This window comes from Lagenorhynchus albirostris, chromosome 6 (assembly GCF_949774975.1).
Source record: "Lagenorhynchus albirostris chromosome 6, mLagAlb1.1, whole genome shotgun sequence".
NCBI classification, from domain to species: Eukaryota; Metazoa; Chordata; class Mammalia; order Artiodactyla; family Delphinidae; genus Lagenorhynchus; species Lagenorhynchus albirostris.
Window position 1 is genome coordinate 933,325 of NC_083100.1, and position 23,540 is coordinate 956,864.

Sequence of the window (23,540 nt, forward strand, 5' to 3'; positions counted from 1 at the left end):
CTCGCCTCCATCCCCCAGGAAACCGCATCATCATGGGAAAGAGCCACGTGTTCCGGTTCAACCACCCTGAGCAGGCAAGGCAGGAGCGTGAGCGCACGCCCTGCGCGGAGACGCCCGCCGAGCCCGTGGACTGGGCCTTCGCCCAGCGCGAGCTGCTGGAGAAGCAGGGCATCGACATGAAGCAGGAGATGGAGCAGAGGTGAGGCCCCAGGGGCTGCCGCCCGGGCGCCCCCCGCACCCGCCGCCGCCCCGCCCGCCCTCACCCCCGCACGCTCTCGCAGGCTGCAGGAGCTGGAGGACCAGTACCGCCGGGAGCGCGAGGAGGCCACCTACCTCCTGGAGCAGCAGAGGCTGGTGAGGGCGGCGGGCGCTCGAGGCCGAAAGAGGAGGGGCCGAGGGGTGGAACCGGGGAGAGTGGGGAGGCCCGCTGTGCTGGGGCTGCGTCCGGGCGCCCTGGGCCCGGGCCCGGGCGGGAGGGCTGGGGACGACAGGCGGGTGTCCACGTGGAGACCACCAGCCTCGCTTCTGCGCCAGGACTACGAGAGCAAGCTGGAGGCCTTGCAGAAGCAGATGGGCTCCCGGGGCTACCCGGAGGCGAATGAGGAGGAGGAGGGGCCGGAGGACGAAGGTGAGGGGCCCTGTCCCGCGTGGGGGTGGGCTGCGGAGGGGGCTCAGGAAAGAGGCGGCCCCGGGCTGCTCCCTGCAGGTCAGCTGCTTGGCACCTTTGCCCTGGGGTCCCCGGGCTACAGGCAGGATGCGGGAGGCTGAGCTGCAGCAGCACACACCCGTGCATACGCACACACCCGTGTGTGCACCCACCCGCTGGTTCTGGCGGGGGCGGCCTGGAGCGTGCGGAGGGCGGGGCGGGGTGGGTGCTCCCAGGCAGGTGCCCTGCATCCACTCACCCCTGTCCTGCCCGAGGGAGGCTGGTCTCTGCTCCACACCTCGGGACCCGCTTTGGGAGCATTTGCTTGGGCGGCCCACTGGCTGACCTCTCGCTGCTGGGGGCCCGAGGGCAGCCCAAGGGCAGGGTGTTCACGTCCAGCTCGGCCTCCGGTCAGCTGGTCGGGACCTTTGTGCTGATGTGACCAGGTCTCCCCCCGGCTGGACTCGTCCACCCGAGAGGGTGTGTGGGACAAGCCCCTGTCTGCCCCCCTGCCCCCGTCCCACTGCTGCCCCCCAGGTCCTTGCTGAGCTCCAGCCTGACTCTCAGGACCCTGGCGCTCACACTGGGGGAGCCGGCGGCCTCTTTGGGGCACGAGGGTCGTCCCCTGCGGCAGAGCTTCCTGCCAGTTAGTGTGCAACTGGGGACCCGCGCACCGAGCGCCCAGCCCCGTGATGACCCCGTGCGCTTCTCCCCGCAGTCCAGTGGACGGAGAGGGAGTGTGAACTGGCGCTGTGGGCCTTCCGGAAGTGGAAGTGGTACCAGTTCACGTCCCTGCGGGACCTGCTGTGGGGCAACGCCATCTTCCTCAAGGAGGCCAACGCCATCAGCGTCGAGCTCAAGAAGAAGGTGGGCCCCTGCCGCTGCTCCTGCCCCTGCTGTCTGTGCCTCGGAGGGCGGGCGTCACCCGTCCTGCTTCCCGCCGGGCCTCGGTGCCAGGCTGCGCCGCCTCCCGGCGGGGGGCGGGGCGGACCCCCTGACCTGCAGCCCCCGGGAGGAGGGGGGGCGGTTGGAGGGGGGGCCCCAGACTGACAGAGCAGGACGCGTAGGCAGGCCGGTGGGCAGGTGGAGCCTCCTCTCCAGGTGGAGTCGGCGGGAAGGTTCCGAGGACGGTTGAGGGACAGGCAGCGGGAAGGAGGCCCTTCCAGGGCCGGGCTCCACCCTCCCCGGGGCTGACGGACGTCCTCCTCACCGGTCACAGGTCCAGTTCCAGTTTGTCCTCCTTACGGACACACTGTACTCCCCACTGCCGCCTGACCTGCTGCCCCCAGAGGCCGCCAAAGACCGAGAGACTCGCCCCTTCCCCCGAACCATCGTGGCCGTGGAGGTCCAGGACCAGAAGAACGGGGCCACCCACTACTGGACGCTGGAGAAGCTCAGGTGCAGTGGGTGGGCCGTGCGGTGGGCAGTGGGGCGGGGCTGCTCCCCGGGCCTGGGCCGAGGCCGCTGAGACAGAGGCGGGCGTGGGATGCAAGGGGCGCACGCGTCCAGGCAGCGATTCCTCCTGTTTCGATTTCTTTTACAATCAGAAGACAAGATGTAAGTAGGATCCAGCCTCATCATAGAATCCACGTTCTCCTCGACCAGAGCAGTGGCACAGTTTGGAGGAAGGGGCGGGTGAGGCGCTGCAGGAAGCTGGGGGCTCCTCCACCTGGGGGGGGGGTGGAGGAGGGCCGGGTGGGGCCCCAGGGAGGACGGCCAAGTGTCCTGGGAGGTGTCTGCCCTACGGCTCTACCTCAGGTCCCGCACGCTCACCGTGACGTGCGCCTGGCTCTTCCTGGGTGAAGGTGACAGGACGGCTCTTTGCCACTGAAGACAATTTTAATGTTGCTCAAGTGCCCCTAGAAACGAGAGGCGCGTGGGCACAGGGCCGTCCGGGGGCCAAGGAGGGAGAGGAGGGCCTTGCCACGGCTCTGCGAGGTTTTCATGGGCAAAGCAGGGCAGGGTGAACAGTGAGGACTGGCTGGTCAGCATAACGCCTGCGGGCTTCGGGCCCGGGCTGTGCCCAGGTGATCTAGGGCTGGGGAGCCGGCTGGCGTGCAAGTCGGCTAAGGGGCGGGTGGTGGCCTGTGTGGAGGTGGGCTCACCCACAGGCTGTTCACTGTCGGGGCAGGCCCCAGAGATGTGGAAACGTCATGAGATGCAGAGAACGGAAAACGTGGTCACGACGCACTCACGCACGCAGACACGTTTATACGCGCTCCATTCCGCTCACACACCCTCACACGCAGACGCTTTCCCTTCTTATGAGGTCCCCGCCCCCGGCACATGCACTGACCCACGCGCATTCACAGACACGTGCCTGCCTCTGCCCTGTCCTCCTGGGCTGCCGTCTGCTCTTGGAGGGCGGATGTCCCCCACCACCCCACGTCCCTCCTGTTGCACCTGAGCCCCCGAGGGAGACGTTTGCGTCTCTCCCACCACCGGCCGGTTTTCCGGGGGATAGCCTCTAAAACGCCTTGTTTCCTGTGTCTTCTCGCAACTTGCCCTTTGCTCCCCAAACTTCCGGGGCTCCGTGCCCCGACTCCCCGTCCTGAGCGGGGCTGGTCCCCGACCCCACCCGGCTGACGTGCCGCGGCCGTCACGGGGGCCGAGAGGAACGTGTGGCGAACTGCAAGCCCCTTGGCCACGGTCGGCTGACTCCGAGGACCCCAGAGGGTCCTCCTGTCAAGCCAGCTTGAGCCGTGGGTGACCCTGTGCAGGATGCTGTGGCCCGAGCCGTGCTGGGCCTGAGACCCCAGGATGCTCCGCTGGGGCCCACGCTGACCTCTGCCCTGCAGGCAGCGGCTGGACCTGATGCGGGAGATGTACGACCGGGCGGCCGAGGTGCCCTCCAGCGTCATCGAGGACTGTGACAACGTGGTGACTGGTGGAGACCCCTTCTACGACCGCTTCCCCTGGTTCCGGCTCGTGGGCAGGTAGGCGCCTCCTCCCCCCGGGCTGAGAGATTGAGAGAAGGTGGGGGGCAGTGCGGGTTTGGGCCCTGGCCCTGACACGAGGAGTGGGCCGGCCAGATGCCTTTCTCCATCCCGACTCCCCGGCCCTGGTCCTTCCTGGTCTGAGCCCCCTGGCCAGTCCTCTCCACACATCGGTGGGCCCTGGCCAGGGAGCGGGGTCTCAGCATCGCCACCCACCCCGCTCCGGGACCATGGCCGTCAGGTGACACCTGTCCGTGTGTGTGAACGTGAGGCTTGGCCAGGCTTTCAGGTGGGGTGTGAGCGGGAGGCGGAGCCGTGTCCTCCCAGAGCTCAGAGTCCACGCCTAATGTCCCCAGCCTCCTGGTCCGGGGGCTGCACCCGGCCCCTGCCCCCCACGGGGCAAGGCTCCTGAGGCCTCAGTGCGGCCAGGCTCCCGAGGCCCTCACCGGCCTCAGCCACACCTGGTCGGGCCCATACCTGCCGGTGCCCTCCGGAACCTTCCGGAGCTCTACACTGACCCCCGTGCGGTGTCTTCCCCGCCTGGGGACCGGGCACTTTGGCTCTCTTGCCTGTCGAGGCAGCATCCTCGACGGTCGTGTGTTTGGTTTGGGTTCTCCTCGGAAGCCCCCGCCCCGCCCCGTCCGCCCGCGAGGAGCTGGCGTTAACTTCTCTCTGTCTTGTCGCACTAACCCCAGTTCAGTCACCTCTGGCTGCAACAGCTACCCTCTTCTCAACACATGCATGAGCGAGCGCATGGCTGCTCTCACCCCCTCCCCCGCCTCCTCGAGCCCCGACTCCGACGCTGCCGAGCCTGCTGAGGAGCAGAGCGTGGGGGAGGAGGAGGACCTGGAGGACGACGTCTTTCCGGAGCGCATGCCGTGCGACGGCCGGGACCCGTTTTACGACCGGCCCCCCCTGTTCAGTGTAGTAGGAAGGTTGGTGAGGTCGAGGACAGCATGCTGGGAAGGAACCAGCTCTTTTGCACAGGAGCACTGCTGCGGGCACGATTTGACCGCCGTCAGGGCGCGGCCCCCGGCGAGCGGGGCCTCCCCAGGACAGGGCCTGAGGGGGCGCGGGGGTTCCTGGCCTTCCTGCAGGGGCCCCAGTGATGGAGGAGGGCAGGGTGCCCCGGGGCACGGGCTCCTCACTGGTGGGCCTGTTTCCGCAGAGAGGCCTCCGGGACTCGGGAAGAGCAACGCCCCTGCCCGTTCAGGGCCCGCGGGGGCATTCGGAAAGGTGGAGCCGTGCATCTTTGCGGCCCCACCGCCCCGCACCGGCCAGCGTGGCTTCCCCTCCTTCCACTGTTTTCCAGAAGAGATGGGGGGTCCTGGTCTGCTCCCAGTGCCCCTACCCTCTCTGTGGGGAGAGGGGCAGAAGCTGGAGCCGGCCGTGCCGGGGGGCAGGGAAGGAAGGGCAGGTGCCCGGGCAGCGGAAGGGCCTCCTTCTGAGGCCCTGGGTCCCGGGCAGCCCGGCCTCTCTCTGAGCCAGTCTCTGTCCCTCCTGACCCCCAGTGCCGGAGACGGTGCCGGTGGCCGCGTGCCCTCGTGGGAAAGGGCCCTTTGCAGAGGAGCCCATGATTCAGTTTCCCGGACAGAGGAGAGAGGCCAAGTTCAGCGGGGGAGCGGGGGTCCCCCGCCCTGCAGGCAGGTTGGGCGTACGCAGTCCATCCTTATGTCTGTGACCATGGAATGGAATGCAAGCAGGAAGGTGAAGGAAAGGCTGAGAAACCTAGCTGCAGTAGTAGGAAATTCAGCTCATGAAAACTGAATTTACGTATAGGCAAAGGTGTAAGATAGCTTTAACAGCACTCTTTAGGAGTTTCAGATTGCTTCCTTGGGCTAGACTGATGGAAGTGTTTGGAAGTCTTGACCTTGCAGCACCAGTACTGAAAGCTGAAGGCCGAGGCTGGTCCCCAGATAGCGGGGTTTGCACTGGGAGCCCTTGGGTGCGGGTGGTGGAGTGAAGGCCCCACTGGTTCCTCCTGGAAGGAAGCAGGTTCTCAGCTGGTGCGTCACGGATTTATTCTGATTACTCTTCCCTGAGTGTGAGATGCTGGCCCACTGGACAAAACCGCGTGGCTCTCTCCGAGACGCCCCGGCTGGGTTCCTGCTCTGCTGAGCCCGAGGAGGAGGTGCGGCCCCAGGGCCAGCTGCACCCAGGCCTCTCAGAAAGCCTGGCCGCTAGGGCCAGGGCGGCCGGGTGCCAGGCCGGCGCGGGGTCGGGGCACACGGGGGCAAGGACACCGGGAGAAACGGGGGTGGGCTCTCGCAGTCTCAGCCGGAAAGAGCTGGGTCCTTCCGACATTCCCCCCTCTGTGGATCTGGGATGTGACAAAACCACCAAGCCAAACCAAAGCCACGAGTGAGAGGCCAGCTCCCCACGGCGGCCGTCTGCGAGGGGTTCATCTGGAAACGTCCTGATCTTTTTGGTTGGCGAGAATTGGCTTTTCCCGCGCAGCAGCTGTGCCGGCCCAGGCCCTGAGAAGGGCCCGCCCTTGGTCTCCTTCTCTCCCTCTGGTAGCCGCTGGCTCTCTCTCCAAGGCTTGAGCGAAATGGGGGCGCCCACTCTTGTCTCCCTTGGACAGGCTTCCCGGGCCCCAGCATGCGTCTGCACCTCACCAATCTCGTGGTTAGCGCTGCCCCACACTCAGCCCCGGCTCTGCCACCTCCTCTCTCTCCGGCGGGTCTCAGCCTGCTTCAAGGTGCCTCACCTCTGTGAACAGGGCCCCCGGCAGGGGCCTCCCCCGTCCTCAGCCGGGGCTCCCCACCCAAGTCCAGGGTCAGCCCCCCGGGGGGGTCTCCCTCTGGCGGTCTGGGTGCCAGTGAACTGGGAGGTGAGATGGGCCAACCCAGGTGGAGGAAGTGGGCCTGGGGGCTCCGTTTTGCCCCATGGTCCTCCCTGCTCAGACCGTGGCTTTCAGAAGGCGGGTGGGCTGCAGAGAGAGGAAGGCGAGGGGGTGACTGTCTGGGATGGAGGGTCCCGGGGAAGGGGGACTGGCGACCGCCCAAGGGACGTGTTCAAGACTGGGTGGGAAAGCACTGACCCGCCGTGTCTGCTCTGTGCCGTCTGGGCGGGTAGGTGCGCCGTGGCCGCAGGGCTCTCTGGACAGGGCTGGCTTGTTCTGGCCCAGGGTGGCGGGTGCTGACGTCAGGTTGTTTCCGGCACCTGGTGGGCAGTGAGGGGGAGGCCCAGCCTCTGCACCGTGGCCCCATCCCCTCAAGTTCTGGGGCTGCCGGGCGGGGTGGGCCCGGGGTCTTCCAGCCCCCGCCCCCTGCCCTCGAGGCTGGTGCTGCCAGCGGGGGCCGTGGCTGCTGGGCCCCCAGAGGTCCCTTGTGGCTGAGTGCACCCGTCACTATCACCAGTCAGACAGGGACTGGGGCAGCAGGAAGGAGAGAGTATCCAGCGTGGCTTCTTTCTCTGCCTCTGGGAGCCGCAGCCGGATCTGCATGAGAACCCACCTGGGCACCCGTGAGCGTGAGAGCCTTCCCACAGCCGGTGATGGAGTTCAGAGGGAGGGAGTGTGGCCGTGGATTCCAGGCGTGTTTTTCATTGTAAGACCCTAACCTCCAGTCAAGGGCTCCCTCGAGGCCCCGGCCCTGCGGTTTTTCAATGCCAGAAGTACCTGGGCTTTCTTTCCCCTCTGACGTGAGGAAATCCTGAAAGATCAAGAAAGGCTGGATTTACTTAGTTAATGAGCTGCATTAATTAAGCCGGTGGGGGGTGGAGCGTGGCGTCCGCACGGTTGGGAGCTGCACCGGAGCCGGCCTGTGGGGCCTCACGCCAGCTGGGCTCTGCTGCCAGCGACTTCCTTAATGTCCTTGGGCCTCCGTCTTCACCTGTGAAATGGGGCAGGAATGGCGTATTTCACCAGCTCTACACGGCGTCTTAGCTCTCCGGCACCGTATTTGTGCCCCTAAGAAAGAAAGACGCAGCCAGTCCAGCTAAGATGCGCCGTTGGTGAGGGCCCTGGTCTCCGTGCTGGGATGTGAACGGAGGAGACGCGGGCGCACCTGCCGCCCGGGGTGCTGGGGGCTCCAGTGCCTCCCCCGTGAGCTCGGAGGGACAGGCACATATGGTTTCTTCACTGGAGTTTTCAGTCTCGTGGGCTGCCAGTGGGATTGTTTGAGCCTCAGGACACGAGGGGCGCAGCCCCCTCTGATGTGTGGGACCCTGGCGTCTGTGCCCACGGGTGGGCCACGTGGTAGAAAGCGCCCCCTGGGAGACCATGGTAGGTTTGTGGAGCGGTGAGGCCCTGGGGGGGAGCCAGGAGGGGGCCCGCGTGCCATGGCCTTCGCCTATGACCTGGGCTGCGTCCGGCGCCTGCCTCAGTTTACTTCTCTGTGCAGTGCCTCAGACTGCCTTTGGCCTGGCCTTTGCGGACTCAAAAAGGGGGAGGGGTAGTTACTCCCCTCAGGGGCGGTCCTGGGTCGCCTCCAGGGTTCTGTAAGTGGCCTTCTGGGAGCTTGAAGTCCCTGTGGAATTGCCCCCTGGCCCTTTCAGGAAGGCAGCCCTGGGCAGGCCGGGGGCTTTGAGGCGGCCCTGAGCCTGGCTTCCCCTCCTGGCCAGGTGGCCCTGGACAGCCCTTAAACTCTCCCTCGGGCAAGCTGTGCTGATTAGGTACCCCTGTGCCTGGCACCATGCCCTCACCTAGCCCACAACCAGAGGTGTCCCCGCCTTCCCCGAGGGTCCTCCTGTGGGTTCCCTGCAGGCTGCGCGTGGAGTGGGCAGGCCGCGGCCCCTCCCTCCGGCTGTGCCTGGGGCTCCTGGGAGCCTCCCGACACCCGGCTTTCTGCAGCGGGCAGTGCCCCGGGGAAGGGGTCCTGCCCTGGGGAAGAGGCCCTCCACCTGCTGGAGGGTGGGTGTTGACTTGGCCCTGCAGCTTGGGGCTGTCCTACCCAGTTCCCTAAGCTCTCTCAGGCAGGGTGGGGTGGCTGGGCGGTGCCCCAACTCAGGGGACAGGCCTCCAGGTGCAGGGGCAGAGCAAGGTCTGCACCTCCTCCCACAGCCTGAGTCCTGGGCCCCCTCCGTTTCCCCTTCTGGACCTCATGACTTTGCTTGTTTCATAGTAGCCCCCCTCCCACTCCCAATGTCAATCAAAGGCCCTTGGCCAGGAGCCCGGGTGTCCGGCGAGGGAAGGCCACCACCGTCCCGTCCCGAGGTGGGTGCTGGATGAGGCCAGCAGCCCACCCCGGCCGTCCCCTGCCCGCTGGTGCCCTCTGCTGCTGTGGCCTCAATGTTCTCTTGGGACCAGGGCCAGGGCTCACCTTAGTGGGTGGTCGGGGCAATGGAGCCCCAGGCCCCCACCAACCCCGCGATGGGCAGATGCGCCCCCACCATCTGTCTACACCGTGCCCCCGAAGAGTTCGTGGGAGGAAGGGGCACTGTGCTGGGGAAGAGGGGCTTCTTCTAGCCCCAGGAGGGTGGCCCAGGTGGCAGCACACCCTCCCCTGACGGGGGCCTGCCTTGGCCTGTGGGTGCCCAGAAAGCGAAAAGCAGTCAACAGAGATGGGCCACGAGTGAATTCAGACAGACAGGGAAAGCCGCGCAGAAGGCGGCCTGGACGCGGAGATGGAGCCGCTGGGGGCAGTGGCAGGAGCAGGGAGATGGGCGCCGGGGGCCACAGCGGGTCTGAGCGGGCGGGTGGGGCTGCCGCAGGGGCTCAGGTGCCTCTTGGATGCAAAGAGCTTGGGGGCCACGGCGGGTGCGGGTCTGCTCGCGCCTCAAGTCCCCTCTGGCGGCTGTGGAGGCCGTGAAGGAAGTGGGTGGGAGGCCAGGGGTGATGGGCTGGGTGGCGGATTTCAGAGAGTTTTGAGGTAGAACTGATGGGTCTGAGATAAAAGCCAGGACGGTGCTCAGGTTTCCGACCTCCTGCGGGGGGAGGGTGGCGGGAAGACACGGAGCCCACCTGAGAGGGGACACCAGGGCCTGGAATCAGGGCCCCTGGGGAAGAGCCCCTCCTCTTGCCTCTCACCACAGGGGGTCCAGAGTGGGGACCCTGGAGCTCTCAGTGTGGGGCGACATCAGTGGCTCAGCCTGGGCGAGGGGCAGGGTGCCTGGGATGACACGCCTCTCCTCCTGTCCTCCCAGCTCCGGCCCCCCCCCACTGGCCATGCACCAGGCGCCAGCGCCCACCTGGCCAGCAGACTCCCACCTCCCCTCCACTGTCCTCCCTGCTGCTCTCACCTCTGTTCCCACCTTCCCCCATCCCTGGCCGAGGCCCTGGGCCTCCCTCACTCCTCCTTCTGCACTTCCTCCCCAGCGCCTCCCACCCTCTTCTGTCCAAATCCTGCCCAAGCCGTGCCCCTCCCCCGGGACCACCACCCCGGACCCCCAGCCCAGCGAGCTCAGGGCTGCCGAGGTCTGCTCCTCTGGGCCGGAGGGGAGGGCAGGGCAGGGTGGGAGGCAAGGGTGACCCCTGAAAGGAGGGTGCCCCGAATGGTGAGGAGCTGTGCTCACAGCAGCCCGCCCACCCGGCGGGGCAGCACAGGCTCTTCCAGGGACCCCCCCTGGCCTCCTGGCTGCCCGTGTGACTCCCACTCGTTGGCCGGCTCGGGGAGAGGGGCACCGCCGGGGTGACGTGGCCTCTGTCCCGCCTGAGCTGCACAGGAGAGGGTGGCTCTGGGCACCCTGGGAGCTGGTGGGGCCATGCCAGGCAGTGCCACGGTTTCTGGGGTGTCCCTCAGGGCTCAGCCAGACCCCTGGGCCCCGGTGAGGGGGGGTGCCCTGGCTTTACTGACATCACGGAGCTCCCACCCGCCGTGTTCCTGGAGGGGCTCAGAGGGAATCGTGAGGCGTATTCCGTCGTGGGGTCCGTGAGCAAGCGTCAGGGGCCACTGGGAAATGGGTGGGGAGACAGGGGCGGGGGGGGACATCAGCAGCAGCGTGAGGGCCGTAGGTCAGCGAGGCGGGTCCCAGGTCCTCCTCCTTGAAGCAGGCTGAAACCTCCCTCCTCGGCTGTTCTCTGCTCAGGCCGCGGGCTTCGCCCCGGCCCACCCCCTCACCACAGCCTCTGCTCCCGCCGGCGCCCGTGCCCCCCGTCCCTGCGCCTCCTCCCGTCTCCTCTGCGGCCGAGGATCCCTCCCCACCCCGCCCAGCGCAGTGCCCCGCCTGCCCGCCCGCCCTGCTGCTTGCCGCCCTGGCTGCCCGCTTCGCTCTGCTTTGCAGTGTTGTGTCGTGAGCCCGGGCCGTGCAGCCGCTGCCGCCTGTCACAGCGCACAGCGGGCTGGTCCTGACCGTGGCCCCTACCTCCCCCAGGGCCTTCGTGTACCTGAGCAACCTGCTGTACCCCGTGCCCCTGGTGCACCGTGTGGCCATCGTCAGCGAGAAGGGCGAGGTGAAGGGCTTTCTCCGCGTGGCCGTCCAGGCCATCTCAGGTGCGTGCGGGGCGGCCCAGGCTGGCTCTGTCCCTTCACCGATGGGGCCCCTGGGTGGGGAGACCTCTGTGGGCCTCGCATGGTGGTCCGCGTGCATCCAGCCCCACCCAGGCCCCCGGCCTCCTCTGTTTCTCCCTGTGGGAGAAGCCCCTGCTGCCCGGCTCCTGGCTCTAGCTTCCTGGACTCTTCCTGGTCGGCTGGGGCCTCCGGGGCTGTGCAGGCCGAGCCCAGGGCTGTCTGAGCCCACTCCGGCTCGGGCCTGCCACCAGGCAGCCCCAGGTGGACCCACGGAGCCAGCCTGGCGCAGAGGTGCCCCCCGCCACACCCCCTCCACCGCCATCTCTGCCCCAGGGCAGGCGCACAGACTTGCCGCCCTTAGCTCCGGCCCCGCCCACTGCAGCCCCCAAGCCTTTCCTGACTCCCCAGCATTGCCCCCTTTGGACCCCTTGACCTCTCATGTGCTGGCCTGTGTCCTCAGAGGCCATGAACACCCCCTCCACCGTGGACCTGGCGATACAGCCCCTCTCACTGCAGAGGCAGACACCCTCGCCCTGCCTAGTCACCTTCCCAGCACCCCCTCCTGGCCTGGGCAGCCACACAGGCCTTTGAGCCTGGGTTTGCTGCCTTGAGAATGGCGTCCGCTTTGAAGCTTCCTAGAGGCAGGAGTGCGCAGAGGTCACTGGAGAACACAGACGTGGGCGCGCTCGGCCAGAGGGCCTGGTGCTCGCACCCTAACGGCCGTTCCTCCCTTCTCTGCCCTCGGGCCCCCGGGGCCTCCACGGGACTCTCTTTCCTCTACACGTCTCAGCAGCCCAGGCACCTTGGGGCCAGAATGGGGCAGGACAGAGTGTGTGGCCGCGGAGTGTCTCCAGGCTGAGACAGGGAGGCTCAGAGTGTGAGCAACCCGGTGGCCTGTGCTCCCACTGGACAGCTCACGCGACCCCACTCTGGATGTCTGGTGCCCCCTCGCCAAATTCTCACTACCCCGTCATTCCAGGTGCTCTTTCCGCACCTCCCAGTCATGTCACCATGGTGCCGAGGCCCCTGGGGACCCAGCTGAGACGGGGGAGCCTGGGCTCAGGGGGAGGGTGGCTCTAGGTGGCAGGGATGCTGGGAGCACCTAGCGCCACCTCATGCCCCGGGGCACGCTGCCCCTGCAGCCCCCGGGGGCCTGTCCTCCCTGGGCTCTCCCTGGGCCCTTCCTGACCCGCTCAGCGCTGGTGAGTGGGTCCCCCTGAGCCGGCTGCCGACGGTCTGTGCTCGGGCCACACCTGGCGTCCCCTGTCTAGTGGCTGTGGTGGAGGAGAGGGAACGTTACAAAGCCACAGGGTGTTGTTTCACGGTCTCAGAAGCCACACCTGCCCCCGCCCTCGACCATGGCAGGGCTCGACTGATCCAGCCTCCCAGCACGGAGCCCGGCTGTGCACAGGCCCTGGGCCGGCCCTGGGTGATGGTGGGACAGAGCCACGGCCCCTCGGGCAGCCAGGGTGGAGAGCATGGTGGTGTCAACACCCCGACAAGGCCGCGGAACAGAGGGTTGGAGCCCCCTGGGGTCTGTGAAGTCTGCTGGGGTGGCATCTAGCCAGAGTGGCTGGACTTGGGGGCCAGGGAGTCTGTGGGAAGTCAGATCTGGGGTCCTTTAGGCAGCAGGAGGAGGGTTAGGGTTTTGTCCCAAGCACAGCGGGGAACCCCAAACGCTGTGAAGGACGGGGTGTGAGAGCGTGTGGGGCACTGAGTGTCCAGATGGGTGACGGTGGCGGCAGAGGGACAGGTGCGATTCCCAGAGGAAGCCAGGAGGACCTGGTGGGGCAGGCCCTGCTGAGGGGGAGGTAGGGTCCGGAGGACCCCTGGGTTCTGCTGGAGCATCTGAGTCTGGGCCAGGGCAGGTGGGGGCAGGCGGGCGGGGCTGGGGGGGAGAGGGGCAGGGGTTGAAGATTTTGTTCTGAAAATGTGGAGTTCGCGGGCCCGTCAGAGCAGGCTGTGCTGAGGACGTGGCTGCCTCTGGGCCCCGGGCTAGCACAGGCTGGGGGTCAGTGTGCCCAGGACGGCGCCCTCATTCTTCCAGAGCCAGTTGACGGTGTCGGGGTTCCCCCCAAAGTGGGTCAAAGCCCGTCCTGGTTCCCGTGCCCTCCCCGCACCGGGCAGCTCTGCCACTCCCACCGGGGGGCCAGCTGGGCCCTGACCACCTGCTCCGTTCCCGTTTCAGCCGACGAAGAGGCCCCTGATTACGGCTCCGGCGTCCGCCAGTCGGGAACCGCCAAAATCTCCTTTGACGACCAGCATTTTGAGAAGGTAGCGTGCAGGGGTGGTGCAGCCATGGGCGCCACTGGACGGGCCTCCGGCCTGTCCTCGGCACTCCGGGCCTCACTCGGAGGAAGGGCAGACGGTGTCTCCCTCCCAGGGCTCCCATCTGTGCTCTCAGGCGAGAGGGCGGAGGAGGGGGTCCCGCTCGGTGCCCCCCCGGGGCGGGCAGCTCCTCCTCTCTCCTCTAGGCCCCTTCCTAACCTGACACCACCCAGCCACCCACCGCCCCACCCTGAACCTCAGTGCTTCTGAGGCCTTGGGCCCAGAGCCCCCCAGCGGTCCCTATCAGAGGGGTCGTCAGTGCTGGGGACGCACAGGAGGGGCAGAGGGCATCAGGCAGAGAGTGCGGGGGCACGGACGAGGCAGCAGAGGCTGTGGGGGGACCTGGCCAGGGCCCTGAAAGCCAATGGGAGAGTCTCACTGCGTCCTGCCCACAGTGGGGAGGAGCTGCGGGAGGGGTACCGGCTGGGGAGAGGGGACAGAACTTAAGGCCAGAGACCGTTTCCCACCTTCCTTTCCCACTTGGTAGGCTAATATAGGCCGTGACAGCATGAGAGACAGGCCTGGGGAGGTGGGTGCCTGCCCACGGCAGGGTAGTCCTGGAACGAGGCTCCCGGGGTCCTCGACGCCGCTCTAGTGGCCGCACCCAGGCCGGCTCTGTCTGACTGTGTCCCCTGCCCACACAGTTCCAGTCCGAGTCCTGCCCCGTGGTGGGGATGTCCCGCTCGGGGACCTCCCAGGAGGAGCTGCGGATCGTGGAGGGCCAGGGCCAGGGTGCTGACACGGGGCCCTCGGCCGATGAGGTCAACAACAACACCTGCTCAGGTGGGTCCCCGCGGCTGCTGGGACAGGCTCTGGGATACGGCCCAACCCCGCGAGGGCCTGGAGCTCCTCCTCGACCCCTGCACCCCCTCCCCGCCTCTTAGCCGGCACAGATGGTGAGGCCCAGCCCTCGAGCCCGGGCTCTAGCCCCTTCGGGTCCCGCCATGCCCCTCTGCCCTTGGCTCCCAGCAGCAGTGACCCCGGAGGGCCTCCTGGACAGCCCCGAGAAAACTGCCCTGGACGGGCCCCTGGACGCCGCCCTGGACCACCTCGGCCTGGGCAGCACCTTCACCTTCCGCGTGACCGTCCTACAGGCGTCCAGCATCTCCGCCGAGTACGCCGACATCTTCTGCCAGTTCAAGTGAGTCTCGTCGGGGCCGGGCTGTGCGGGTGGGTCTCGGCAAGGTGCGGGGGGCGCCTGGTGACCCCCGGGAGGCTGTGGGTCCCCGTGTCCAGGCCCCACACCGGCTGAACGTCTCCTCCCCATTCACAGCTTCATCCATCGCCATGACGAGGCCTTCTCTACGGAGCCCCTGAAGAACACGGGGAGGGGGCCCCCACTCGGCTTCTACCACGTCCAGAACGTACGTCCCTAGAGCCCCTTCTCCCCCCCATGGCCGGCCCCTCCTGGGCCCGGGGCCTCGTGCAGCCTCCCCAAGCTTCATTCATTCTCTCCGACATGGCTTCTCCCTCCTCTGAGCACCAGCCCTGTCCTGGGCACTGGGGGCCTTGGTGGGTTTAAGACTGGGGGTGGGGGCAGATCAGAGCCCCCGAGGGCTCCCTGCAGCGAGCCTTGGGCAGATGCGGACGTGCAGTGTCTGGGGTGCCCGGCGAGGCCACCCTGGCCCGGCGCTGGGGCTGAGGCCAGGGCAGGGCACGCGGAGAGCTGCAGGGTGCCCGGGCACACGCCCGAGAGGCCAGGAGAGCTCCGGGCCAGGGAGTGTCTCCAAGCCAGGCTGTCAGGAGAGCAGGGACTTGCTGCTGTGAGGCAGGAAAATGGGGCCATGACGGAAACTGTCGGGTGGCGAGGCCTCAGGGGCCCGGCCAGGGAATGCGAGTTTGACCCTGGCCGCCCGGCTGTGGGTGTGTAGCCTAGGCAGGCACAGGGGCCTTGCTCAGAAGGGCCTTGCGAGCTATGGCCTGTCCTGACCCTCGGGAAGAGGGGCTCCCGTGGTTTCTAAGGCAGGGAAATGGGCCAGGGCTGAAGGTGTGCTTGGTGGACTCCTTTCCTGGCTGCTCCAGCAGAGCCCCACGCCCTGGGGCTTCAACAGCAAAGACTTAGCAGCTCTCGGCCCTGGAGGCTGGAAGCCCGAGACCCAGGTGGGCAGGGCTGTCCCTCTGAGGCTGTGATGGAGGGTCCGTCCTTGGCTCGTAGATGGCCGTCTTCTCCCTGTGTCCTCACGGCATCTCTCCGTCCGTGCCTGTGCCCCAATGTCCCCTTCTTACAAGGACACCAGTCATGTTGGGTTGGGGCTCCATTCTAACTTGATCACCTCTGTGAAGACCCTGTCTCTAAACATACGTGCGGGGGGTGGTTAGGACTTCAGCCTATGAATCAGGGGGACACAATTCAACCCACAACTCTTGGTGAGTGGGCGAGGGCCCGAGGAGGGTCAGACCAGATCACAGAGGCCCCTCCTCCAGCTCTGTGCTCTGAAGGAGCAGCTGAGCCTAAGGGCCCCCAGCCCCATCTGTCCCGGGGAGCGAGCCCTAGGGCCGCTGCCCGGTGGCCTGTCCACTGGGAGTGTGACAGTAGGAGAGGTGGGCTGGACAGACCTAGGCAAGGAGCACTGCCCCCCTCGTGGGCACAGGTCAGCCCGGCTGGGGGTCTCCAATGTGGGCCTGGAGTGCCGAGTCCTTTGTGGGGGCTGAGCGCTCGCCTCTGTGCCTCTCCTTCCCCCCTCGACCACACCTCCCTCCAGATCGCAGTGGAGGTGACCAGGTCCTTCATCGAGTACATCAAGAGCCAGCCCATCGTGTTCGAGGTCTTCGGTCATTACCAGCAGCACCCGTTCCCGCCCCTCTGCAAGGACGTGCTCAGGTCAGCGGCCCCGGGCCGGGGGGTCAGGGCCTCTCCACCCCCTGGCCAGCAGGGTCGGCCCGTGCCCCGGACAAGCCTGGTGTGGCGGCCGCAGAGCTGTGCGCCTCCCACCGCCTATCTCCCGCCTACGGCGGCTGGTTTCCCGGGTCGGCAGGACCCAGAGCGGGTCAGAGATGACCCCTGAGGACCGAGGAGGGGTTTCTTAAAGACTGTCGCTGTCAGAACCTCAGCCTAGGCTGGGCATGGACCGCGTACTGGGGCCGAGGGGAGCCGGGTGCTGGGCTGGAGGAGGCCGGGGTGGCCCACGGGGAGACGGCTTCTGTGGCCCCCCGAGAACTCCGCCGAAGGGTTCCTGAGTCCTCAGCTCCGCAGACTGAACGGGGCCCTTCGTCTGCTCCCTCGTTGCTGCAACCTGCCGGGGGCTCACTCGATGGGGGGCGAGTGCCCTCTGGGCCACCCCACTCAGAGCGTGGGAGGAACAGCCGACGGGCGTCAGGGGCAGTGGGACCCCCTGTTGCCACCTCCGTCTCCCCTCAGCTGACACGAGGGGCCCAGAGCAAAGCGTCTGGGGTGTCGAGGAAAGAGAGGGCCCAGGGAGGAGCTGGTTTCGGGGCACCCGGCCCCAGGAGCCTTGTCGGTCCCTGGGAGTGCCAAGGGGGCCTGTCCCGGGAGCCCCTGGCCCTTGCCCCGGTTCTCGGGGCCTCGCGGGGCCTCGCAGGTGGGCTCTAGGGTCCTGAGGGGCCCCCCTCTCGCTCTGAGCTGGTGGAGGGCCTGAGACCGGGCCTTCCCCGGGCCCTGTGGGAGGGAGGGAGGGAGGGAGGGAAGGAGGGAGACCCGGGCTTGGCGCCGGCAGCCTGCTAGCCTCCCCGGCCAGCCCCTGCCCTCGGCTGCCCGCTCCACCTTGGGGGCCTGCAGACACCAGCCTCTGGTCACCTCACACGGGTGCTTCTGTCCCCACAGCCCCCTGAGGCCCTCGCGCCGCCATTTCCCACGGGTCATGCCTCTGTCCAAGCCAGGTAGGCGGGGCCCTGCTGGGTGCACGTCTGGGCGAGTGGGTGCCTGTGTAGACGGCCCCTCCAAGGCCGAGCGCAGTCCTGGTGACGGGTCGGTGCTCTTCCGGCCTCCTGGGGCCACCCTGCCCCTGCTGGCCTCATGGGGTCCCCATGGAGTCCCCATGGAGTAAGGGGCTCACACCGGAGCGGGGGGCACAGGGTGAAGGTACAGGGACGTCCTTTACCCCTCGGCACGCACAGGGCAGCAGGGCAATGGTCGAGGGTGCCTGCCCAGAGCCCCGTGAGGCTGCCCGGAGCCGACAGTGGGGGGCAGGGGCTTCAGCGGGGCAGGGACATCTGAGCTGAACCTCGCAAGATGGACGAGGTTTGGGGTGGAAGGCAGACCCGGAAGCTGGTCCACAGGAGGCTGAGGCTGGTGGTGGCCAGGCCAGTGGGGTCCCTGGACGGTCCGCACCCTTGCCTGGCGCCCAGAGCCCCTCCCCGGGAGCAGGTGGGCGGAGCAAGAGCTCTTGAGATCGGTTGGGTTTTAGTTAAAAGGGGTTATAGGGTTTTTTCCTGCCCTCATGACAAGAGCTGAAGTCCAGGGACACAGTGTCTAGAAGGCTGGAGCGTCAGCACGGGGGCGGGCGGTGCAGCTGAGGCCCTCACCGTCCAGGAACCCGCCTGGAGGTCAGGGGGCATTGTCCCCGGCATGGGTGCCCGAGAGGGGCCGTGCAGGAGGTGCGTCTGCTGCTTCCTGGGCCGCGTCCGCGGTGACCCTTGCGTACCCGCCCCCGAGTCCCCGTAAGATGGTGGCCTTCGGACTGAGGGCGCCGCAGGGGGACGCACGCCAGCCCCTCCAGGCCTGCAGACCACTTGTGGACATTATTCTTGGCCTCTCTGTGGGTCTTAGGTTGGCCCCTTGTGTTTCCTGGGCTGTTCAGCCTTCCCTGCAGCCTCCATGGGGACACCCAGATGCACATTTGTGGTGGAGCGGTGGGGCTCAGGTGGGACTTGATGGGCAAGGGGCTGTGGAGGGCAGTGGGAGCCGAGGGCCGGGGCCCCTTGAGCTGGAGGCAGGTGCTCGGGCTGGTGCGGCGGCTGAGGGTGAGGGTGGTGTAGCAGAGGGTCCTGGGCGGGTTGTGTGGCCTCCGAGCAGGCGGGGCTCCTCCGTCCTGCTGCTTCTGTGCGGCTCAAGTGCCGCCCTCTGCAGAGCCCGTGCCAGGTGCGCGTGGCTGAGCGCTCCTCCCGCGGGGCACAGAGAGGCCCACGGTCACGTCCGTCCCCAGGCCCATCGGTACCCAGAGCGGGGCGTACCCTGGGCCCTGGGGAGGGGTCCGCTGGTGCTTTATCTTGGAGGGCAACGACCTCACTGCTCCTGAGGCGTCCCCTCCCTGGCCTCCCGTCCGAGCGCACCCTCGGCACGTGGCTTCTCAGTTTCCCACCAGTGTGTGCTTCTCCCCTGTCGCCCCCAGTGCCCGCCACCAAGCTCAGCACGCTGACGCGGCCCTGCCCCGGGCCCTGCCACTGCAAGTACGACCTGCTGGTCTACTTCGAGATCTGCGAGCTGGAGGCCAATGGCGAGTAAGTCCCAAGGCTGGTGCAGCCCACGCTGGGGATGGGCTGGGGTCCTCTGGGGTTGTGGGGCAGGGAGGGGTCCGGGGGCTGGGCCAGGTGGCACGTGGTGGCATCTGGTCTCCCTGGACCGGGCCGCCCCACCTTTGATCTGTTTTCCTGTGTTCACCCCTTCTGCTCCTGGGGGCCGGGTGTGTGTGCTGTGGGTGGGGGGCAGGGAGGAGGGGCGCGGCCCTCAGCTCTCACGTCTCTCTCCCAGTTACATCCCTGCAGTGGTGGACCACCGTGGCGGGATGCCGTGCATGGGGACCTTCCTGCTTCACCAGGTGCGAAGCGCTTGCTGCTCCCGCCGGCCTCCAGCGCCCCCCCCCCCAGGGACCCCAGGCCATCTGACTGTGTCTTCTCTCCTGGTATCTCGCAGGGCATCCAGAGACGGATAACTGTGACCTTGCTGCATGAGACAGGCAGCCACATTCACTGGAAGGAAGTGCGAGAGCTGGTCGTGGGTGAGTGGTGCGGGGGGAGGGGGGCTCGGGGGAAGAGCACAGACCACCCCTCACCCCGGGCCCTGGCCGGACGCCTGGGTTCTAACCGCGGCTCTGCCCCTGTTGCCGTGTGCCTCAGCCCCTCACCTGAAGAGAAGGGCTTGGCCTCAGGTGACGAGTCCAGACTTCTATTTATTCGCTGTACTAACTTGCTAGGGCTGCCGTAACGAAGTACCAAAAACTGGTGGCTTAAAACCACGGAAAGGTATCCTGTCCCCGTTCTGGAGGCGCAAGTGCTGTGACACAGGTGTCAGCAGGGGCCACGCTGCCTCGAAACCTCAGGGGAGAATCCTTTCTCGCCTCTTCCAGCTTCTGGTGGTTGGTAGGGAATCCTCGGCTTGTAGACACATCACCCCGCCCTCCGTCTTCACAGGGCCTAGATACTTAGATGACGGCCCACCTGACTCCAGCGTGATAGCATCTCGACTGAGCACGTCTGCCAAGGTCCTATTTCCAAATAAGGTTCTGGGGGTCAGGGCTGCAACACGTCTTTTTGGGGGGACACAGTTCAACTTACAGAGATCACCCAGGAGCTTAGACGCTTTCCTTCTGTAACTTCATGTCCTGAACTCTTTCATCTACTGGAAACATTTCCTTTGCTGATTCTTTGTAAAGAATTTGTCTTCCCAGTTTCCGTTCAAGGATAGGGACCACGGTCCATTCCAGCGTGTCATCAGCATGAAGCTGCCCACGCCACCCTGGCCTGGAGCTGAGGCCCCGTGGGGGGCCCACCCTGGGGCATTGCTGTGGCCGGTGGGCAACAGCTCCAGGGCAGTGTCCCTGGGGCTTGTAGGGGGGGTTCTGAGGGTGTAGTAACAGGACTGTGACAAGGGACCCATCGTCCTGCACCCGAAGTGCAGGATTGTGGGCAGGGAGGTTCTGGGGCCCCCAGGACAAACGCTTTTATTTTAGACGTTTCGTATCTATTTTCACACAAATCAGAAAAACAGCAGAACAAGCACACACACCCCCATTTCAGATGTTGTTTAGGGTGAGTCTAAAAACTCTGCATCAATTTAAAGAGAAAGATGAAGCAGACACCCAGCTCGCTCGCGGACGTACTGCACGTGGGTGGGAAATGATGCCGCCGTCACCCCGAGCCTGTTCTGCCCAGAGGGAAGGGTCTACACCACCTACTGACCCGGCTCTGGTCCTGGTGGAACCTCTCCCTGACGCCCCACCCCATCACCCTCATCCCTAGGACTGTGTCTGCACAGAGGCTGCACCCTCGCTGGCCTTGGGGAGCCAGGCCCTGGTCCCGGGATCCCACCTTTCTCTCTGCTCTCCGGGCCACATCCCATTTGAAAATGCAGACAGGGGTGTTCGCCTATGTGTGTGGTGAGGGGATAAGGGTGCTATTGAAGGGGATTCGGGGAGATGCTGGCAGGAACACCAAGGCCCCCACTCTTGGGCTAAGGGGGTTGGGCTTTGCCGCTCTGGGCTGCATCAACCTCGCAGACCTGAGTGGGCGTCTCGGCCTGACCGGGGCTCCGAGGGCATCAGTTTTGCAGGTGGAGCCCTGGGCAGACTCTGAGCCGACAGAGTCCCTCCGAAGAGCCTCCGCTGAAGCCCACGCCCGGGGGTGAGGAGGGGTGAGGCTGGAACACGGGCCAGGTCTCTTCCTGCAGCTGAGCTGCCCCAGCAGGGGCCGTGTGGCCCTCCCCTGCCTTAGCCTCCAGCCATGGGGGACACACCCTTCGGGGACACGTGCCTGGAGGCCCACACCTGCCTTCTCCCAGAGCTCAAATGTTGCGAGAGGCTTCCAGGAAGTGGCGCCCCAGCGTGTGGGCTCAGAATTCTGTCCTGGTGCTGGGTCTTATTTCAACTCTGCATGGGGGGCGGGGAGGAGGGGAGAGGCCAGGGATTCCTTTCTGGCTTAACAAAGAAAAGTCAGTATTTGTTTATTCCTCGAGGAAGCAGAGCAGTGAATTTAAGGATCTCTACAAGGCACGAAATTATTACTGAAACCACCAGGAGGGAGTTCTGACTCAGTGGTTCTGGTGCCGTTTACAGTCACTCCCACCCGCCACCCAAGTGCGGGCGCCTTGGAGGGCGCTGTTGGAGATGCTTCTTACAGGGAGAGATTTTTGATGCAGATAGTGTTTCTTTTCTTTCTTTTTTCCTTTTTTTAAGTGTAAAGAGAAAAGGGAACATTTTCTCCTTCTCATCTTGCTAAGATTTCCTTTTCCAGCAGGTAGGAGGGCCTGTGAGTTCTAGGCTGAGGGACTGGAGTCTATCAGTTGGGGTGGGGGAGATACTGCGAGAGTTATCGATGGCTGAAAGACTGAGAAACTCAGAACTTAGGCCGCAGGGAAAGATGGCAGGACGCCCACTGACAGGCGGCACCACGTGCAGGTGCAGACCCCGTGTGGGCCTCCCTGTCCCCCACGCCCCCGGTGTTGCCTTTTGTCAGGTGCTCTTGTGGCCACGTGGGGAGCCACGTGATGTGGCCTCACAGGTGGAGGCTCCGGCCCAGGCAGAGGCGGAGAGCAGGGACCCAGCCCCCCACCTGCCCTCCTGGGCAGTGACACGCGGCCTGTCCCCTTTCCTGTAGGTCGCATCCGAAACACCCCGGAAACCGACGAGTCCTTGATCGACCCCAACATCTTGTCCCTCAACATCCTCTCGTCTGGATACATCTACCCGGCCCAGGACGACCGGTGAGTCCCCTGGGGGCGGCGGCAGGGCTGCTCCCGACTCCCTGGAGGAGGGTCCGCGTCAGAACCCAGGGTGCGTTCTCAGCTCATCCACTTGGCCCCCCCGGCCACAAAGGGCCCAAAGCTTTCCAAGCCCTCCTTTCTGAGCCCTCCGGGAAGGGGTGCAGGGAGGGGTGCCTGTGGCCGCGACTTCCCCCGGCAGGATTGTCTGCGCACCGTCCTGTCTCTGGCTCACTCAGTCACCCGACAGAGGGGCCGCGTGGGAGTTGCCGGCGGATGAGCTGGGTCCTGTCCTCGGGAGTGTCGTGGGTGGGTGGGCGGGATGGGGCAGTGGGAAGCATGGGGCGAACAAACAGGTTGGATTTCCCAACCACACCACTGCGGGCAAGTCTGTACCCTCTGGCAGGGGTGCTGGGGCCGAGGGTCCTGGAGTTCAGGGTCGAGCTGGGTCGGCAGTCTGGCGTCCCGGGGTGGAGGTCTGCCCAGCGGCACAGCTTGGCCCACGCTCCTCGTCACTGGGCTGTTCCTTTCCAAGCTCCCAGGTGATGGCCGAGATCTCTGCAACCTGGGCAGTCTGAGCTTGACCGCATCAGGGTGGGTGGATGTGGCCCCCCGGCAGCCCCTGACAAAGCAGGCCTGTCGGGGTTTGCCAGGCCGGGCGGGGATGTGAGGCGGAGGCCTGTGGGGGCCCGGCCGGGGCAGGCAGCTCATGACTGAGAGCCGCCCTCCCGGGGGGAAGGTCGGAAGGCTTGGCTGTGTCTGAGGTGCTGCTTTCTGGGGCTTCGGGGACACGGGGAGGGCGCTCCCGAGTCCCGAGGGCTCGACCAGGCCCAGGAGGAGGAAGCCGAGAGCTGACCCTGCGCTCGAGCCATGGGCGTCTCCGCGGGCTTCGCGGCTGTGTTTGCAGGAAAGATGTCTTGAGGGCTGGGTGTGCTCAGAGCGGAGTGCGGGCACCCCGCACGTGCAGGGAGAACTGGATCCATAAGGATAAAGGGTCCTGGGACCAGACGGAGCTCAGTTTCTTTACTGACTCCCTGGAGAGTGGCTGTAGGGAACCATGCCTTGGTGTGGGCAGCTTGGGGGGTGGGGGCAGAGACCCCAACAGGGGCAGGTGTGGCTCTGGTTCCAGCCCTGCCCCAGAACCTTCCAGAAGAAACTCACCCTGCACTCATGTCCAGAGCGGGGAGGGATTGGGTGAAGAATGCTGGGGGGGTGTTCTCACAGGGGCGGGGGACACCATGACAGGCAGGCGGGGCTTACCTCGGGGCAGGGGCCAGTGAGGCACAGTGCGGGGGCAGGGGGGGCCTGTCGCCATGAGAACACACCCTGGGGACATGGCAGAGAGGGCCCGGCGCCCACCCGCACGGGCTGCCTGCAGGGACACGGGCCGCTGTGCCCGGGCCGTCAGGGGTGGGGACCCCGGGGGAGGTGGGGCCCGGGAGGGCTCTATCTGCCATGCTGAGTGCCGCTTTGGACCTGGAGAATGACCTCAGCATTCCCCTGACCTCTGACCCTTCCTTTGCCTCGGCAATTCCTAGATTCTTGGGGCAAGAAAGGGTGGGGGGGGGGAGAGAAGGGGGCGGGGGTGCCTCTGGGCCTCCCGCCCTACATGGTCTCCCTGCCCTGAGGAGGGAGACTGCGTTTCTGGG

At 66.3% G+C, this 23,540-nt stretch overlaps 1 protein-coding gene across 4 annotated transcripts in view; it reads left to right on the forward strand.

The window, feature by feature from the left end:
* KIF1A (kinesin family member 1A) overlaps nt 1-23,540 on the forward strand; it is an 89,240-nt gene that overhangs the window by 46,919 nt on the left and 18,781 nt on the right. For 3 of the 4 annotated variants that reach the window (XM_060151650.1, XM_060151651.1, XM_060151652.1), the window contains exons 20-36: nt 19-199; nt 282-354; nt 535-628; nt 1,365-1,513; nt 1,866-2,044; nt 3,445-3,582; nt 10,837-10,955; nt 13,162-13,247; nt 13,946-14,084; nt 14,274-14,442; nt 14,575-14,665; nt 16,004-16,122; nt 17,083-17,138; nt 18,590-18,698; nt 18,949-19,015; nt 19,111-19,195; nt 21,789-21,894. In XM_060151650.1, the coding sequence (XP_060007633.1) occupies nt 19-199; nt 282-354; nt 535-628; nt 1,365-1,513; nt 1,866-2,044; nt 3,445-3,582; nt 10,837-10,955; nt 13,162-13,247; nt 13,946-14,084; nt 14,274-14,442; nt 14,575-14,665; nt 16,004-16,122; nt 17,083-17,138; nt 18,590-18,698; nt 18,949-19,015; nt 19,111-19,195; nt 21,789-21,894 (1,960 nt within the window). Of the gene's footprint in view, nt 1-18; nt 200-281; nt 355-534; nt 629-1,364; nt 1,514-1,865; nt 2,045-3,444; nt 3,583-4,277; nt 4,518-10,836; nt 10,956-13,161; nt 13,248-13,945; nt 14,085-14,273; nt 14,443-14,574; nt 14,666-16,003; nt 16,123-17,082; nt 17,139-18,589; nt 18,699-18,948; nt 19,016-19,110; nt 19,196-21,788; nt 21,895-23,540 lie in introns of all 4 variants that reach the window. The other variant, XM_060151649.1, reaches the window with a different exon arrangement.